Source organism: Centroberyx gerrardi, chromosome 5 (genome assembly GCF_048128805.1).
Source record: "Centroberyx gerrardi isolate f3 chromosome 5, fCenGer3.hap1.cur.20231027, whole genome shotgun sequence".
Classification (NCBI taxonomy): domain Eukaryota; kingdom Metazoa; phylum Chordata; class Actinopteri; order Beryciformes; family Berycidae; genus Centroberyx; species Centroberyx gerrardi.
This window is the reverse complement of record NC_136001.1, coordinates 34,702,314-34,719,813: the sequence shown is the minus strand read 5'-3', so window position 1 is coordinate 34,719,813 and position 17,500 is coordinate 34,702,314. Positions and strand designations below refer to the sequence as shown.

Genomic DNA, 17,500 nt, shown 5'->3' with positions numbered 1-17,500 from the left:
TTGTGTTCTAGAACGTTGGTGATCTTGCCTCTTGTGTTCTAGAACGTTGGTGATCTTGCCTCTTGTGTTCTAGAACGTGACCGCTGTCTGTAGATTGTTGACAGTCGGCTTCTCTGTGTTCTAGAATGTAATGGATTCCTGAGTTGAAGAACGTCGACGATCTGTCTGTGCTCTAGAACGTTACGCGAGCCGAAAGGGAATCAGGTTTCCCGACGCCCTGTGTTCTAGAGCGGCGTGACGATCCGCCGTTCTGTATTCTGGCGTGTTGATGATCTAGAACCCAGTGTTATAGAACGTGTTCCAGAATGCGATGCCTCTCTTTGTTCTAGAACACCGACAGTTTATCCTCCTGTGTTCTAGAACAGTGGTTCTCAAACTAGGGGGTTGAGACTCCCCCAAAAAAAGTTACTACTATACAGATTTATTCACGAGCTAAAACGTTTGAGAACCACTGCTCTAGAACATGTTGCCTCTCTGTAGAGCGCTGACGTTCTGCCGTCCCTGCGTTGCAGAACGTGATGATCCTGGGCGACTTCAACGCAGACGGAGCCTACGTCTCCAAGAGAGACATGAAGGACATCCGGATCCGCAGCGATAAGAACTTCCACTGGCTGATCGGAGACGACGTTGACACCACAGCTAGTACTGGAAACGACCACACATATGATAGGTAACACACACACACACACACACACACACACACACACACACACTCACACACACACACACAAGTTAGACACAAGTCACAGTTTTAATTGCTCGAGACTTGACTTGATGCATGAAGAGAAGACTTGAGACTTGACTTGACTTGGGTTCTGGTGACTTGGGACTTGACTCTGACTTGTACTTTGATGACTTGAAAAGGTTTCTAAAGTCTTGACTTGAGATCTTGTGTTTGTGTAAATGACTTAGATTGAAAGTGATGAGATTTGTTCCAGCGGACGACTGAATTGAAATTGTGTTTTCTGAATTTGTATGGAATGATTGAATTTATTGAAGTTGAAACTGATTCTAGAAATCAAACTCATGATGCTCTTACCAAGTTTTTATCCTATTAAAACCATATTGCATTGAAAAGTCCTAGATATTTAGTTTTCTTTAAGATATTAAATTGATACTGGACTCTTGATTTGTTCTGACTTGACTTGCTGTTCTACATTTAGACTTGAGACTTGACATTAATGACATGGACTAGACTTGGACTTGACTTGGTGATCTACATTTAGACTTGAGACTTGACTTGAGACTTGTGCCTCAAGACTTGAGACTGACTTGGGACTCGAGGTGTTGACTTGGTCTCACCTCTGAAAGGAAAAAGACCAAAACATTTGATTCAGTGTGTTCTCTCTCTGCAGGATAGTGATCTACGGAGACGACATGTTCCAGGCGGTCGTACCAAACTCTGCCAAACCCTTCAACTTCCAGACGGCATACGGTCTCACAGAGCAGCAGGTCTGCAGACACACAGAGACACACAGCAACACAACACTCAGACCGAGAAACAGAGATAAACTGAATATCTACAGTGGATATTTAACGCCTACACGCCCTTTCCCTTTTAGATTTTCTAGCTTTAATTGCCTTGAAGCCTCAGATAATAAACTCCGATTTATTAAAAACGTAACGTTTGGGTCTTCCTGGTACGGAAGCCCATTGAGGACATATATTCATACGTTTTATTTACACTGTTTTCCCATGATAAGATATTGAGTTATTTATGTCATTATAAATAACACATTTTGTTTTCCCCAAATGAGAAAACGATCTAATTTTTTCCTGAGATCTCAAGACAATTTTCTCATTATCTCAGGAGAACAAATTAGGATAAAATGAACAGATGAGAAGAACAACACAAAATATGATCAAACACTGGTGGGAATATTATTCTACTGTGCAGATTCATGTCTTTTCTTAAGCATCCTGGATGTGTACCTGGTCCTGCACTGTGCCGGAGGATCGTCTCCCTCAAATACAAGTTGGACTTTGTGCAGAGTGATTCTGCCCTCTAGTGGACAGCTGCTGTCATGGGAAACGAGGATGACAAATATTATTAGCAGAGCATTATCAAAATTACTTTACAATACAATTATTACTTCCACTATACATATCATCATATTTTTCTAAGATTGTGATTTGATATTTTTGTCCCTTTCCTTGTCTCTATCAACTAATACAGCACAGTTTATCCCGGCAACACAATAATTATCATTATACATATATATATGTTATAACATACATACATATAATAACTTCTCTGTCAGGACCCGACCTTATTCTGACCTAGGCTACTGGGTTTTATGTTGTATTTAAAAATACAACATCCAAGATTATACAGAGCGGATGTTCAGTGAATCAAATCGATCAATCGGTCATCGTCTGTATATCTTCCAGGCCCTCAAAGTGAGCGACCATTATCCTGTGGAGGTGGAGCTGAAGTCCATGAGTCAGACAGGAGACGAAGAGGATGGTAACCAGCAGAAATACTCTCTTCTTATTCTTATTATGTTCCTATTATTAATAATAATAAACTGGTTTTAATAAAACAGAATGGTTGTCACATCCTGAAACTCTCCAGCACCTTTCACTATTTTAGCAGCCAACCAGATGTTTACAATACAAATCATGTAGAACAGACTAACTTACCAGACACAGACTAACATTTACTAGATGTTTTAAAGGTCCCATCTGGTGTAAAGCAGGACTCCCTCTCCTCTGTGATGATAAAGGAGTTGGATGTGTATCTAAACATGGTGAAAGTATCAAAACTAAATCCACACAATCCATATTAGAAAAGCGAGCCTCTAAACGAGCTGTTTGGTTCGATAATAATAGACTAACAAAGTGTTTTTTTCAAAGCGGTCGAGCGGTCGTCATCGTTTATTACCGGAGAGTTTTCCCTACCTGTAGCCGCCAGGCCGCGGCGTCTCACGTTTCACTCTCGAAACGGTTAGCCAATCGGAACAGAGGGGTCGTGAATATTAATGAGCCTTAAAGACACGGCGACAGAAACAGCCTGTTCTTGGTAAGGCTCAGAGAGATGCTGGAAAATGAACGTGGAGAAATGGATTGAGAGTGTTTTTGGTTCATGACACCACACACACAGCTTTGAATGGACCTCAAGGACCTCAAAATTGTGTGTGTCTTCAGACAGCTAACAAAGTCAACGGTAATCAATAGATGTATTCTCATCCTTATAATTGTCATCATCAGTCTAGCTCCCATGCCTCCCAGAGAAATATAAAGAAAACTGCATCATTTCAGTGATGCTTCCCCAGTGTCCGTCAGCAGCAGCCTGTGGTTGCTGGTCGGCTCTCAGCCTGAATGTGTTGAACTGTGTGACTGTGAAGCAGAGTGGTGAAGAGCATGTGATCAGGGTGACATCACACCTACAGGTGGCTTTCTTTAGTCCAAACCATAGTGAGAAGTTTATTTTGTTGCATTTTTGTATTTGGTTCATTGAGGTTCACACTGACCAATTACAAGCCAACCTTGGAAACAAGAGTCACATGACTCACAAGCAGTTTGTTTATTGGACAGAGTTTTGGTCACCTGTCATCCTGCAGGTTAGAGAGGCAAAACAAATCTGACTCCACTTCCTGTAACTTTATCTAACATGATGGACTTGTCTGTCTCTTCTTCTGTGGTGTTCATACCAGTTAAGAACACATGAAGAAACAGCTGAATATGAGCATCGGTCCAGACTTCATTTTGTTCTGCTAGGCTTTCCAAGCATGAGGAACTGCATCCATCTGCTTCTACCCATAATCCCTTGTGTTTCGTGGTGGTGTCCTGTAGTTGCAGTTCTCTTGTTAGAGGACTGAGACTCTCGCTGCCGTTATTCAGTTAAGATGGCATCGTTCTCACCTGGAGAAACGAATCGAACTAAGAGAGGAAACGCTGCAGAGTTCAGATAAACCGAAAAAGAAAATCTGTCTTTTTGTCTGTCTTGTACACATCTGATCCTCTCATGGCTGTCTACACTGGAAAGAATCACTTCCATGTGGTTTCTAACTGTTTAGACAAAAAAAATCAAGTTTCCTTTTTGTGTTGATCCATCCTGATTTAATTGCAGTTATTAAGCGGATTATGCGGCTTCCCTCTGCAGGTTTGGAGCAGCAGCCGCAGCAGGTTCAGTCGGTGTCGGGCTTCGTGGCTCCGGATGGAGACCTGGCGGAGCTGAAGAGAGGAAACCTGCTGCTGGAGCGGGAGAAGCTCAGCCTGGAGATCCAGATCCTCCGAATGAAGATGGCCAAGCTGACTCCCGGCAACGAAGTTTAAACTGAATGAAACCAAGACGCGTCCCGCTGCTGTACGCTCGCACCACAAGCTACTGCCACCCTGCTATTTACTCAGGCTCCGTTCACACCGCAGGCCTTCAGGCTCCGTTCTGAATTGCTTCTGATATCTGTTTTTTTTTTTTTGGATGACTGTTCATATCTGTTCTACAATGTAACCCATATTCCCCTACCAATATGAACTGACAGTGATGTTGAAAAGACACACACAACCGCAGAGTAACGGTAACAAAAGACGTCACATCTGTTTTTGTTTCCAACACATTTCAGGTACGTTTTGTGTTTTGACTGAATCGAGTCGTCAAGTCGTCTGTTTGTTGATGCTGCTCAGACAAACTGACTAAATTATTACAACTCTCAGGTGAATTATGTAAGATTTACTTATCGTCAGGGCAATGCTGACAAATTTTGATTTGAGTGTTCAAATACAACTCAAGCACAGGTCGCATGCCTTGGGATCTGATTCTGTAGCACATATCCATGTGATCCAGATGGGAAACTGAAAAAATGCAACTCCATGCAGCTTTTTGCTAATTACACAGACCAGAACACATCAGATCGGTCATGTGATGGTAGGGATGGACTGATTCCACATTTGATTCCGACTCCGACTCCCTGTAATGGAATTGATGGAATCAATTCTAAATTCATTTCGATTCCAAATGAAAATCAACACAAAAATCTAAGTTTTACATCGGTTAGCAAATAACCAATGAGCCTTGGATTTCTCCCTCCCCAACTGTTGTGAAATGGATCAGACCGAGGCAATGGAACACAGATTAATATAGATAGGCCTAAATCGGAAATTAATTAATTACAAATTTGTTTAAACTAAAGAGTTTCTTCGATTCGAGTTTGGTCCCAAGATGCACATACAAATGTTCGAGGTCTCACCTAGGTAGCTAGCCAGTAGCTCACCAGTAAGCTAACTTCCCTGCTAAATTACAGCAGTTGTTGTTCCCAAGATTGCTAAATAATTTGACAACTGTTAGGTCTATGTGAAGTCCTCACTTATGTGTTTAAGTAATGACATTTTTATATACAGTATATGTCTATGGCAATCTTCTGGGTAGAGCTTCCCACCCTGAATGTTCAAAATGGCCGCCATGTCAATAAGGTCAACTATAAGAATACATTTATTTTTAGCTGATGCAACGTAGATTGTGTTAAACAGAAGATACGCTTCAACTCTTACATCAAGCAACCGTTAGCAAAGAATACAAAGCCATGGCACCCTGACAGTATTTCTATAACCAGAGAATGATCATGAGACACGTTTGGAAAAGAAATAATAAGTACTCGTCTCATTTCCTCACCGGTGCCATGTGGTTGCAGCTAAACTTTTGGCTGAAACCACCAATCAGCAGCCAGTTAAGAAGCAGAGTTGCACGGTGATACAGTTTCTGTTGGTGTGAATGAAGAGCTCTGGTTTTCTAAAGTGTTCAACCACCAGTTTTGGCTGTCCATGTAATCAATATTGATGTGACATTTGGTCTGAAAATCCCACTTTAACTCTACTAATTTAAGTCTTAGTTCACTTTTTCTACAAGCAATTTTGCCTGCATTTCATTCCAAAACTCGATTATAAACATTCATTTGAACGAACTGTTGCCCGATGTTCACTCAAATTAGACCTACATGATTCTAGAATGATAATCATTGAACACTGTGTTCAAAAATGTGTACAAGATTATTTTTCTGCACCTTTGGCATCTTATAGCAAAAATTGTTTTACTACAGCGGCTGTTACGAACTGAAATGTTTCAATACTGACGATATGCCAAGATTCTGCGATGGTGGAAAGCAACAATATACAATTATGCACAGTGAACTGTGTAGCCCTAATTCAGATGTCACCATTTAGCAGCTATGTCAGTTATCTTCAATTATCTTTAATTAGAGGTTAACAGCCATGGGAGCTAATAACCAGCTGTTTAAAATGTCTTTCCTTTATCACTGCTGTTATTTTAACACTGACATGATGTGCGATAATCTTGACTTGATTCTCTCAGGACTGCAGAAGAATGAAAATAAAAAGCGCTAATTACAAAAACTTTATTGATATCTCCCTCTTTACAACAAAACACATTCAGGAAAAAAAACAACAGTTGGGGTAACTCATGTTTCTGATGCTTGAAGCTTTACAGAACCCAGAGGAGTTCAGGGTTCCTACACATTTTCTGTTTCAGGACCTGCACACTTTCATTTCTAGACTGGATTTGAAGACTCTGATCGGTGTTCAATACGCTGCAAGCTGATCAGGGCTGATGGCTGACAGCTAGAATTACATGACAGGTGTAGTGATGCGTGTGGCAGGCCTGACCAACGTTTTTCCGTACTTGCAAAGATATTTTTGACCTGTAAATCCTCAAATTCATTTTCTATACGTTTCTGTGTAGGAACTCTGGGAGAGGAGGAGGACACGGTGGGTGGGGTCGGGGTGTTGGAGGGGTCGGGGTGGGGTGGGGTGTTGGAGGGGTCGGGGTGTTGGTGGGGTGGGGTGGGGTGGGGTGTTGGAGGGGTGGGGTGGGGTGTTTCAGGTTAAACTCAGCAAATCAAACTGGTGGATCCCGGCGAACGTACAGGCGTTGGTCAGCGCAGGAAGCGAGGCTGGGGACTCAGTAGCAAACAAACATCGTCTTCAAATTCAGATTTTACTTCTTGCCAGATTTCTTGATCCCACCACCCGCTGGAGGGAGGGAGAGAAGAGAAGAGACACAGACAGGAAGAGAGAGAAAGAAACAAAAAGGAAAGAATGAGAAAGAGAGAAACCAAGAAGAGACTAGTTAAGGGTTTCGTTACAAAACCTCATTGTAAAACAAAAGCAGATGGTTTTATCCTCTGAATGGGCCTGTTTTGTGTGTAAGGTGCACAAGCCGATTGCCAATAACTTCAATAACGAGTCATACTTTCATGTTGGTAATCATTATATAGGAGGAGTGACATTTTAAAATGGTCGACCTCTCATTTCGGAATGAGACTTTTTTTTTTTTCCATGTACAGTTAAAAATATACAATGATCATTCCAAAACTGGCACATCCATTTTGGAAAAACTGCTACCTGAAACTCAGGTAAAAAAAAAAAAAAAAAAAAAAAAAAAAGTAAAAAACAGGTGTTGATTGTATTGTTATGAACAGAACGATTTTGTAAGCAGAGGTCTTGAGTTGACTCCTAAATTCATTCGCAGCCCATAATGTGTTTTCATGCCTGTGATAATTTTGTCAGAGTACGAGTCAAATGTTTCAAATGGTTGGAGTCGCAATTTACAACCAAACTTCATATGAAGGGTGGAGGAAAGAAAAATGACATGAAACAATTCAATGTGATGAATAAGTTTGTTAATTGAAAAACTGATAAATTGTCAAACGATTTCATAAAACCAAAGACAATTTGATTAAAAGATCAAATCAGTAGCAGTTAACAGATGCATAATCAATGTTTCGATCCATGATGGTTGCCATAGAGACAGTGTAGCACGATAGTGATCCATGATGGTTGCCATAGAGACAGTGTAGCAAGACAATGATCCATGATGGCTGCCACAGAGACAGTGTAGTGAGCACTGGAAGGGCAGAAGTGACAAAAACTAACTGATAAATTTAGAGTTGATGAAAATGAATGAATTGAAAACAAATGAATGGGTAATTTTTATTATTTCAACTGGATTATCGTTATATATTTCTGTTTCTTCCGCTCTCATTCCTACTGTAGTCAGGAACAGTCGAGCAAGTCGCTGAGCTTCAGAGGGCGGGGCTTTTGATTGACATTTAGGTTGGAGAGGATGTGACAAAGATGACTGATGACCAACAGGAACACTGTCAAAATGTTTTTTTGATTGACAGCTGATTTTATCGTCCCAGCTCTTATTAGCTACTAATATGTGGGACCTTTGTGCTCAGGAAATTTATTATTGGAGTTTTTCCGTCATCAAAGGTAACTAGGAGACGTGAGAAGTGGCTTGTTAAGGCCTAGAAAATATATTTTTCATATTTTGTGACTTATCAAGGTTTTCCATGACCATTGGAGGACATGTGGTGATGCAACAGAATACTATGAATATAGTTACTATACTCAGTAAGTTTAATGTGGAATGCCACTCTTACATGTTATTCTTGTGGGTTTTAGTTACCGGTCAGTTAGGATGTCTCGGGGTCAGATTAACTGGGGTTTAACTGTAGTTGTGAATGGACAAAGGAAAAAGACTCAGTGATATCAGAGTATAGCGTCTTACTCAGAGGTCCTTTTCCTGAAGCTTTGGCCTTCATGGCATCCATGGCCTTCTGATCCTCCTTCTGTTTCTGCTTGAAGGCCATGTCATCCTACAGACAGACAGGCAGAGAGACAGACAGACAGACAGAGAGACAGACAGAGAGACAGACAGACAGACAGGCAGAGAGACAGACAGACAGACAGTTAATTTGAGATCCTCTGGAGGAGCTCGTTCCACGTTGAGGACTTCCAGGCAAAAACGGCATTATTGTCATCATCACTGTCCTCTTGCTCTTCAAGACAGACAACCTAAAATGTTTTCAGTGGCAGACTATTTACAATTGGAGAAACAGAGTGATCTGTTTCTCCAACGCAATCTGTAACAGTAATCACTGTAACTGCTAGAATTCATCTACCTACAGCAAATAATTGGACTGAAAATCACAGACAGACAAACCAAGGGCTAGAACTTATTGGTGAATTAAATGACGGAGCCCATTTTGGCCCAGCTTTAAATTCCCTGTGCAGACAGAAGATACCGCTTGTAAAAAAACCATGAAGACCACTTTCCTAATATGGAGTTTCAACCACAAACAATTTTACACAATCCATGTTTGAGCTGTATCAAGTCTTAAAACTCCCTGAACAACTGAAGTGGATTTAACAAGTGTGACATCTATAAGGTCATAGCCTTAGCCTATTGTGTTTTAGATGTTGGAGAGAGAAGGAAGTCCTCGTGTTCTGGACACTCAGTGAATGTTAGGGATGTGACGATATATATCAAAATTCAATATATCTCAATACAAAACGTGTCAGTCCGTATGGAGGGTCAGGAACATGAATGGTGATATCAGCTCCATGTTATTCTGCTGTCAGGAACATGAATGGTGATATCAGCTCCATGTTATTCTGCTGTAGTAATCACTAATGAGACTCTTGACCATCACAGTTTCACAAGCTCTCCATCCAAATTATATTATTGTCACTTTGAAATGACATTTTTAAATTGTTGTTTACATTCTGTGGCTCAGAAATAAACATAATTCAGCACAATCAGACTTTGTTGGCGCTGAACTTTTATTCATTACATCGCATTGTGGTTATATCGAATAGTGAACCGCATATCACATATCGAATCATATCCTCCCTCCCTAGTGAAATGTAGATGAGAAATGAATTAATCCAGGCCAAAGCACAGAGAGGCATCTGTAGTGACTGGGCTCAATGTTCTGCAATTCATTTGGCCTGTACACTTACTGATGACTAATGGAAAGGCCCAATGTCCAACAATACAGTCTAACATATGGTTCAGTCTGAAAGGCCAGAGGAGCTTACATCATCCATATCCTTTGACTGTTTCTTGGGCGCCTTCAGCGGCTTCTTCTTGCCTCCTACAGGGGAATAAAAGCACATATTTAGTTCGCTAGCCGTGTGGCTGACAGGCTAACTCCCGTGCTAAATGAGCTCGAACATAGACCCGACAGGAGAATACTGCGACAAATTCCACTCAAAAAATCTGTCAGTTTAATGTTGCTTTGCTTATCGGCAAATAAAGTAAATACACATCTCCGGTAGAACAGAATTTGAGACCTTTTACAAATAGTGAGAATCTACTCTTCAATTCGGCACGCATCCAATGCACCAAGCATTATTTACTTATTTCGTTAAAATACCAAAATTTAGAATTGGTTCGCCTGTTAATCCCGCAATCTTCCACCAAGAGTACTTACAGTTGCGAGCAATGTGAAGCCATTCTAATAGTAGAGATTTTGTTGAAATAAACTGCTGCTTGGTGGATCATTGCGTGCCGAATTTACCAGAAGATCATAGCAATTCGTAAAAGGCATTAAGTCTTGCTCTGTCATGTATGCACGTTTGCCGACGAGCAAGAAAGCAATACACGGCCACATTTTAGAATGGATTTGGCGTGGCGACAGAACGGAACGTTGTCTGGGCTCGCGCTAACACTTCTTAGCAGCTAACTGTTATCTAGCTAACACATTCAGCAGAACACGCTTGGCTAACATTTATTTTGTTGTCAGAAATAATCTTTCATCGTGACAGGAATTTTAAGATGACGGTCAGATGAAACGAGGTCTCACCTTCCCTGCCGGACATATTTCAGGCTGGTTCGAGCGGTTTAAAACAAGAAGCAAGCTGATTTTTTGAAGAAACTGGCCGGCTATGGTTCTAATCCGCGCTGTAAGGACCCCGGTACACTCTGACCCGGAAGCAGAATATCTGTTTTGTGCCTGACCGCAAAATCACCTGGAAGCATCATGATGCTAACTAGGTAGCCAAAAGAAACTTCATCAGTGTGTTATGTACGTTCCGTATTTTCCTTTTGACAACCTTGAAGGCAAACGGTATATTTCGTTCAATATCTTTAATTCGGATAAAACTATTGTTGTATACCAGACAGTGTTAGGTTACTGAAAAGGTCAGTATAGCTGTTAGCAAACGTGAAGCTAACGGCTAGCTAGTTGAGAGGAAGTAGGAAAGGGAGCAAGAGAGCAGCCAACTAACCTTGGGATCAAAGAATTTCAATATACTACACTCCTTTCAACCTAGCTGGTTATGTATTTGATGTATCTATAGTATTAGCGCTGTTATGTGTTATGAATTAGCTGTTTGGTGAGGTGAGGATGGTTCACTGTGTGGACTGAAATCATCCCCATGTTAACATGACACAGTGCAGAGAATCACAGGTAAACCTCATGTGCAGGTTACAGTTTAGCTTCAGTTACAGTGGTTAGAGAGTCAACAGGTCAGTGTTCGTAATAAGAAGTGACTGGACTCATCTGAAGAGTGAATACTGTCTGTCATGTGATGTCCAGGTGGTTTGGGCTGAGAGCAGTCTGATAACCAGGTGACACAGACATGATGACATCAGTTAAACTTGCTTCTGTTTATACCAGCTGAAGGCGAGTCACTGTTGTGTCCTTACTGGAGCGTGTTGAATGTTTATATGTAAAGTGAAATGTAGAAAACTGTCTGTTTTCTGTCTTCTGCTCTCTGTTTTTTTCCTTTCAGTGTTTCTGCTCCAGTGTCATCCATTACAGAAAATGGTTCTGAATCTGATTCCAAGCCTCAGTTTTTCCAAAACTTTTCACCTGGATCAGAATAATATCGCTTTGTAATCCAGAATCAGACTGATCTTGCAACAAAAAAATATCAGATCGGATCATTCTGATCCAGATCCACAAGATCAAGATTACAGAATCCAGATTTGCTGTTTTTATTCCTCTATCTGCCGTCTGTTGGACAGATAATGCTACAACAGCTTTTAAAATAAAGGTTCACAAGGCCTTTGTTTATTGACATTTGATAAAATGAATGTGAACATTTAAATGCTAGTTTTAATCTGTATTGATGTTCTCCCAGGTGCCTGTCTCCATGTCTGCTGTAGTTTTGGGCTGAGAGCGACGCTCCTGGCTGTTTCTGCTGCACTTCTGACTGCTGCTCTTCTCAATGAGGTATGGGGGCAGATTTTGGTAAATTTACTCTATAAACAACATGTGGGCAGCAGGGCGGCTGGTGATGAGGGAGAGTCTGTAAACCAGAAAGTCCACGTTCAGTTTCCTGTGGCAGCAAGCTGAACTGTAGTAAAATACAGTATAGTATAGCAAAGTAAAGAAATGATATGTAATATGACAGTTGGCTAATTCACATATTGACCTGTTTCACAGTGATATTCATAGAGAAATTATAAAAAAAATAGCCAAAACACTCTTTAATTCAATCTAACTTTATTGTCCCTGAGGGTCAGAATAATATCACCTTGTAATCCCCTTTTTTTCAGACCAGGATCTACCTTTCCTCTCTTTTTTTGTTATATTTTATATATATTTATTTTTGTTATTACTACTATTTTAAAATGTTGTTGCTGTTTTCATTGTTTTTGTGTGTAAAGCACATGAGAGTTGTCCTGTGTATGAAATGTGCAATACCAATAAAGTATAACTTGACTTGATGATGTTTATCATTATGCCTATCATGTTTCTTCTTCCTCTTCTTCTTCTTCTTCTTCATCTTCTTCTTCTTCTTCTTCTTCTTCCTGTAGGTACGCAGGTGCTCAGGTGTCTCTGTGGACTCATGGGTCCTGCTGTCTGCTCCGCCTCTCCCTGCCTGGTGGCGTCCCAGGGAGAGTCACTCTGCTCCGAACCTACAGCGCCCACCAGCAGCCCACTAACCCCACCCCTCCGGAGGGTAAGGGAGGAGGCGAGGTGGTAAAGGAGCGCACCTTGGCTGCCTTACAGGTACAGGAAGCAACCAAAGGATAGGGGAGGGACGATCTGTTTATCTCACGATACGATACGTGATCGGAGGTTCAGGATTCAATACAACCAGGATACCATGTGATAAAAGTTCAGGGACAACAAAGTCTGACTGCAGAATTCTGTTTATTTCTGAGACTCAAATCTTTCCAGCGATGCCATTGGCTGCTAGAATGTAAACAACAATTTAAAAATGTCATTACAAAGTGACAATAATATAATTTGGATGGAGAGCTTGTGAAACTGTGATGGTCAAGAGTCTCATTAGTGATTACTACAGCAGAATAACATGGAGCTGATATCACCATTCAGTCTAAAAATGTCAGTGTTGGCCTTCAAAAACCCATGATGGTCGAACTCTAGAAAACGTAACATGAAAGAAGATCAAGATTATGCAAAAGGAAACAAAAACTTTAACAATAACCCTCTTTTTCTTTTGTTTTTTTCCTCCGCCCTCCTGCAGCATGTGGGTGAGCTGAGCAGGCAGTGGGGTCAGAGGTCGGCTCAGACCGCCTCAGCCACAGTCAACTACTGGTGGGAGAGGTACGAGGAGTTCGTCGGCCTGAACGAGGTCCGTGACGCCCAGGCCAAGGTCACTGAGGTCAGCAGACAGTAAGAAGTTCGGTCCTTGTTAGATATGACCTCAGAGACATCACGGAGGAACACTGAGACAGACCCTGTGTACGGGCCGGTGTGTGACGTCCTGTGTGTCTCCTCCAGGCGGAGGCAGCGTTCATGGTAGCCAGAGGGATGGTGCGGGAGGCCCACAGCAGCCTGGAGGCTCTGCAGGCCCGGCTGAAGGAGGTGAGAGACCGGCTGGACCGGGTCTCCAGAGAGGAGGCGCACTACCTGGAGCTGGCCACGCTCGAGCACAAACTGCTGCAGGTAAGTCAGTAAGATTCATGCCTTAAAACACATGAATAGGAACATAAATGAACAGAAAAACCCAAATGGAGAAACTGCTGAAGGAACCTGGAGAAAGGCTGGACAGGCAGGCTTATTACAGAAAAACATTTTCTTTGAACAGCTAAATAACACTGCTGTTTTTAAACCAATACTTTGTATTTTATTTGTGTCTTACTTACACTTTCTGCTTCTAAACAAAGCGAGCTAAAACTAAAGTTTCTGGTTCTCTATGTGTCCCATTTCCATGGGACACATAATGTTTCCATTTCCTTTTTCTTCTCCAAAATAAATCTTTCAACCAATAGCTAACGTTCGCTGTGGTTGCGTTAGGCCCCGCCTCCTGTCAATCACAATGCAGTCAAACCAACAGACAAACCAAAACAACACGCTTTCACCAGCTATAGTTTTGTAAAATTAAATGGAAATTAAAGCTTGATTTTACACAATTACAGCTTTAAATTGCTGCCCTCTTCTTTAATGGGAGAACCTCGTAATATTTAGACAGCGCTCCTTTCAAAATATTTACTTTGAAATACAATTAAGACGGGGGAAAAATAGCAGATATCTAATCTAATGTGATAAAAGCTGGAAAACCATCTACAGTGATATTTAACAGTAAGGGAATGCAGGAATTGAGCAAAAACTCCAATAACGATGGAATTGTCCTTTTAACTAAAATGCCTAAAGCCAGTGTATGAAATAAACAACTTAATCCAATTAGAGAGAGAAATTGAATCATTTATCAGTTGATTGATGGAATAACGGATCAGTTGATTGAATTTAACTCGAAACGAGCTACCGCAAGATCTTCACGCCCCTCGCCTTGTCTCCGGCCGCAGGAGGAGCGCCGCCTCCGGACGACCTACGAGAACGCCGAGGGCTCGGAGAGGGAGAAGTTCGCCTTGTTCTCGGCCGGCGTGCGGGGGAGCCACGAGAAGGAGCGGACGAGGGCCGAGCGCACCAAGAACTGGTCCATCATCGGCTCGGTGCTGGGAGCGCTGATCGGGGTCATGGGGTCGACGTACGTCAACCGGGTCCGCCTGCAGGTGAGGAGCGGAGACGAGAACACGCTTGTGATTTGAGTTGATTGAGTAGAACAAATAAATGCAAAAACCAATCAAATCAAATTTCCCTTCTGCATTTATAAAAATTAAAAAAACAAATATAATGAGAACATAAAAGGTCTTGGAAATGTATTTCTTCTTTGAGTGCGAACCACTTTCTCCACTGAAGACATTTGATTGGTTCTTACGCACCAAACAAAGCAAAGGTGAGCGCTGTGATTTCTCCTGTACAACAATTCATGTTCAAAATCATGAACTGAAATTTGACATGAAACATGAAATTTTGAACATGAACTGTTTGAAGCTCCCTGATGAAGGCCGATGCTGAAATGCGTTGGAGTGTTTTAAGTGTTTTTAAATCTCCCTTAAAGTTTTTTAAAGAAGAGTGCCTTGGATTTTTGTTACGTTATTCCGTTGGTACGAGCATTAAATCTTTCTTTATGGAGCTGTTTTTTTGTGTGTGCAGTGTTTTTTCCTTTTACTGTAGTTATTGATATGTTGATATGTCTTTTCATATTCGCCTGCAGGAGCTGAAGAGTCTGCTGCTGGAGGCCCAGAAAGGTCCGGAGAGCCTGCAGGAGGCGCTGCGGGTCCAGGCCGGAAACCACCGCTCCCAGCAGGACGAGCTGCAGTCGCTCATCGACGGCCTCAGAGTCACTCTGAAGGACGGCTTCGCACCGAGGGACGGCGCCGACGTCCAGGGGCGACGAGGCCCCGCCCCGAGCCCGGCCGCTCCGCCTCTTTCAGCCTTTACGGAGCTAAGCGTTAGCAGCCGAAGGACCGAGTCGCTCCTGCAGTCCCTGCCGCCGCAGCTAGGCCAGCTCGAGCAGGGAGTCGGCAGGTTGGAGCGCGAACTGTCGGCAGTGAAGGGGCTGGTGGAGACGGCGGGTCAGCGGGCCGAAATCCAGAGTCAGCAGCGGTCGGCGAGGACGGAGGAACCGGTGAGACGAGAGGAACCGGTGAGACCGGAGGAACCGGAGAGACCGGGCCGGTGGGACTCGGAGGCGGTGGTTCAGGGTCTGGAGGAGACCCAGAGAAGACTGGGAGAACAGATCAGCAGGAACACGCTCTGTAACGCCGCGTTCAGCTCCGCCGCCGCCGCCGTCACCGTCTCTGCTCTCTACCTGCTGCTCCGAGGAGCCGGCTAGACAAGACGAAGATACCTCGAGGGTTTCACTTTTGGTATATCACTGTAATGAGTTAAAATGACATGGTGAAGCTGATTCTAAATGAACTGGACTCTGTGTGAAATCCCTTTCCGTAGACTTTCCTCAAGATTTTCTACTCCTTCTAATTTGTTCTGATCAGAGAACGAAAAACCCCTTCCACCACTTTCCTCCTTAGCTCTTTTATTTATTTTCCGAGCACTTTCTCTCTTACATGATCATTCTCTGGTCACAGGATTATTGTCAGGGCATTACGGCTCTGACCCTTGACCTCCCTGCTATTGGTTGCTTGTAATATCGACTTGAAGCTAATGCTGCGTTTCGGTCAAAGTCGGCAGTCAGAAATTCCAGTGATATTTATCAGTGTTAACTAGCCAGTAATCGTAGAACGTTAGCAAATGTTAAGAGCAACTTTGCATTTCAAAATCATATGTTTTACCATTTACCACACAGGGGTTTTGATGGATTTAATGTCATGTAATGCTGAAAATGTAAAGTATGTTCTTTTGAGCATTATAAACATGTTAACATTAATGCTGTGTAATGTTTAGAGACAGTTAAGACATTTTTCCCGAATTTCCTACTTGGAATTCCGACTTGAAGCGTCGTTCCATTGCATTTTTCCTAGTAAAAAGTCGATATTTCTGATTTTCCGACATGTCTGGAAGGCAGCATTAGTCTCAAGTCGCTCAGGTTGAAACCAGCAGCTAAACGCCTAAAATGATAATTTGACTAAACCTTGTAATCCTGAGCCAATGGCAGCGTTCGCTCAGTCTGCTGCTCAGAGGGACTGGATGAAACTTTCTGGTACATGATTTGAAACTTACCATGTGCTAAAATGTCCTAATTATTCAGATAACCAAATCAAGACTTGTGACGTGAACTGAAATTATCTATTCAGAATAGAAATTTTGGTAACCAGGGATAATATCAATTATATTATTGAATAACGTTGATAAATGTTGGGTGTAGGTGACAAAGTCCAGGAATCCAGTGCCAAGTGGGTTTTTAATCCTGTCAAAACTTGACTCAGCCATGCAATCCTCAGTCCAGTTTATCGTTGACTTCCTGAAACTCAACCTGACCAGACCTTCTCATCGTGAGCCCGGCTCTGGTCCAGTGCTGCTCGCATCATTCCCAGCATCCTCCCTGCTAAAACAGTGCGACTCACACACAGTAATGAAGTGTCGACATGTAAGGAATCCCTTGGCGTTTGGATTTTGATTTGGTCTTTTTTTTCTTCTTTGTCCATCTCGTTTCATGGGACAGAAGATTATATACAGTATGTGAAAGCACAAACATCAAATTATACCTAAAGCAATGATAACAAGAATGAAGGAAAAGTGTGCTAATACTTACCACACTACAGGGAGAAAAGGACAAATGGAGAAACTTTTTTCATGTTATATGACAAAACCCCGGTGAAGAAAAACTAAAATCTAAATGTCACTCTGTCCCATCTACATTAGGCCTTTACCTGCCTTGAACCGAACCACTGCAGTCCTCACTGTCCCGTCTGTTTGGAAGAAAATTTGTCAAATTCCCATAAACATATTAAACATCTACAGTTAGTCATTTTATG

The 17,500-nt window shown here is 42.1% G+C and overlaps 3 protein-coding genes across 4 annotated transcripts in view; 2 read left to right on the top strand and 1 right to left on the bottom strand.

Moving 5' to 3' along the window:
- dnase1l4.1 (deoxyribonuclease 1 like 4, tandem duplicate 1) overlaps nucleotides 1-5,541 on the top strand; it is a 16,600-nt gene extending 11,059 nt beyond the window's left edge. The window contains exons 7-10 of the mRNA XM_078283525.1: nucleotides 513-670; nucleotides 1,356-1,452; nucleotides 2,392-2,467; nucleotides 4,106-5,541. Coding sequence (XP_078139651.1) covers nucleotides 513-670; nucleotides 1,356-1,452; nucleotides 2,392-2,467; nucleotides 4,106-4,278 — 504 coding nt within the window. The 3' untranslated portion in view covers nucleotides 4,279-5,541. The remainder of the gene's footprint in view (nucleotides 1-512; nucleotides 671-1,355; nucleotides 1,453-2,391; nucleotides 2,468-4,105) is intronic.
- A 795-nt stretch (nucleotides 5,542-6,336) lies between these two features.
- Nucleotides 6,337-10,745, bottom strand: tma7 (translation machinery associated 7 homolog). The gene is made up of 4 exons (XM_071894384.2): nucleotides 10,608-10,745; nucleotides 9,841-9,896; nucleotides 8,528-8,615; nucleotides 6,337-6,984 (listed from the first exon to the last, which is right to left on the bottom strand). Exons 1-4 carry the CDS (start codon nucleotides 10,621-10,623, stop codon nucleotides 6,950-6,952), a joined length of 195 nt encoding a protein of 64 aa, XP_071750485.1. The 5' UTR covers nucleotides 10,624-10,745; the 3' UTR covers nucleotides 6,337-6,949.
- A 2-nt stretch (nucleotides 10,746-10,747) lies between these two features.
- Nucleotides 10,748-16,475, top strand: ccdc51 (coiled-coil domain containing 51). Of its 2 annotated transcripts, none has more exons than XM_071894382.2 (7): nucleotides 10,748-10,945; nucleotides 11,890-11,981; nucleotides 12,569-12,764; nucleotides 13,246-13,383; nucleotides 13,503-13,667; nucleotides 14,528-14,734; nucleotides 15,280-16,475. In XM_071894382.2, the coding sequence occupies exons 2-7, from the start codon at nucleotides 11,977-11,979 to the stop codon at nucleotides 15,898-15,900; spliced, it is 1,332 nt and encodes a 443-aa protein (XP_071750483.2). In that variant the 5' UTR covers nucleotides 10,748-10,945; nucleotides 11,890-11,976; the 3' UTR covers nucleotides 15,901-16,475. The 2 variants fall into 2 exon arrangements, with proteins under 2 accessions (XP_071750483.2, XP_071750484.2); XM_071894383.2 differs by having other exon boundaries at nucleotides 10,770-10,829.
- Nucleotides 16,476-17,500: the final 1,025 nt, after the last annotated feature.

Excerpts from the sequence above, each read along its gene's own strand:
- tma7 (XM_071894384.2), bottom strand. Across the intron at positions 8,616-9,840 it reads AGTCAAAGGATATGGATGAT|GATGACATGGCCTTCAAGCA; the intron begins GTAAGCTCCTCT and ends GTCTGTCTGTAG. Across the intron at positions 6,985-8,527 it reads TTCAGGAAAAGGACCTCTGA|CGGGTGGTGGGATCAAGAAA; the intron begins GTAAGACGCTAT and ends CCCTCCCTCCAG.
- ccdc51 (XM_071894382.2), top strand. Across the intron at positions 13,668-14,527 it reads TCGAGCACAAACTGCTGCAG|GAGGAGCGCCGCCTCCGGAC; the intron begins GTAAGTCAGTAA and ends CTCCGGCCGCAG. Across the intron at positions 14,735-15,279 it reads TCAACCGGGTCCGCCTGCAG|GAGCTGAAGAGTCTGCTGCT; the intron begins GTGAGGAGCGGA and ends ATTCGCCTGCAG.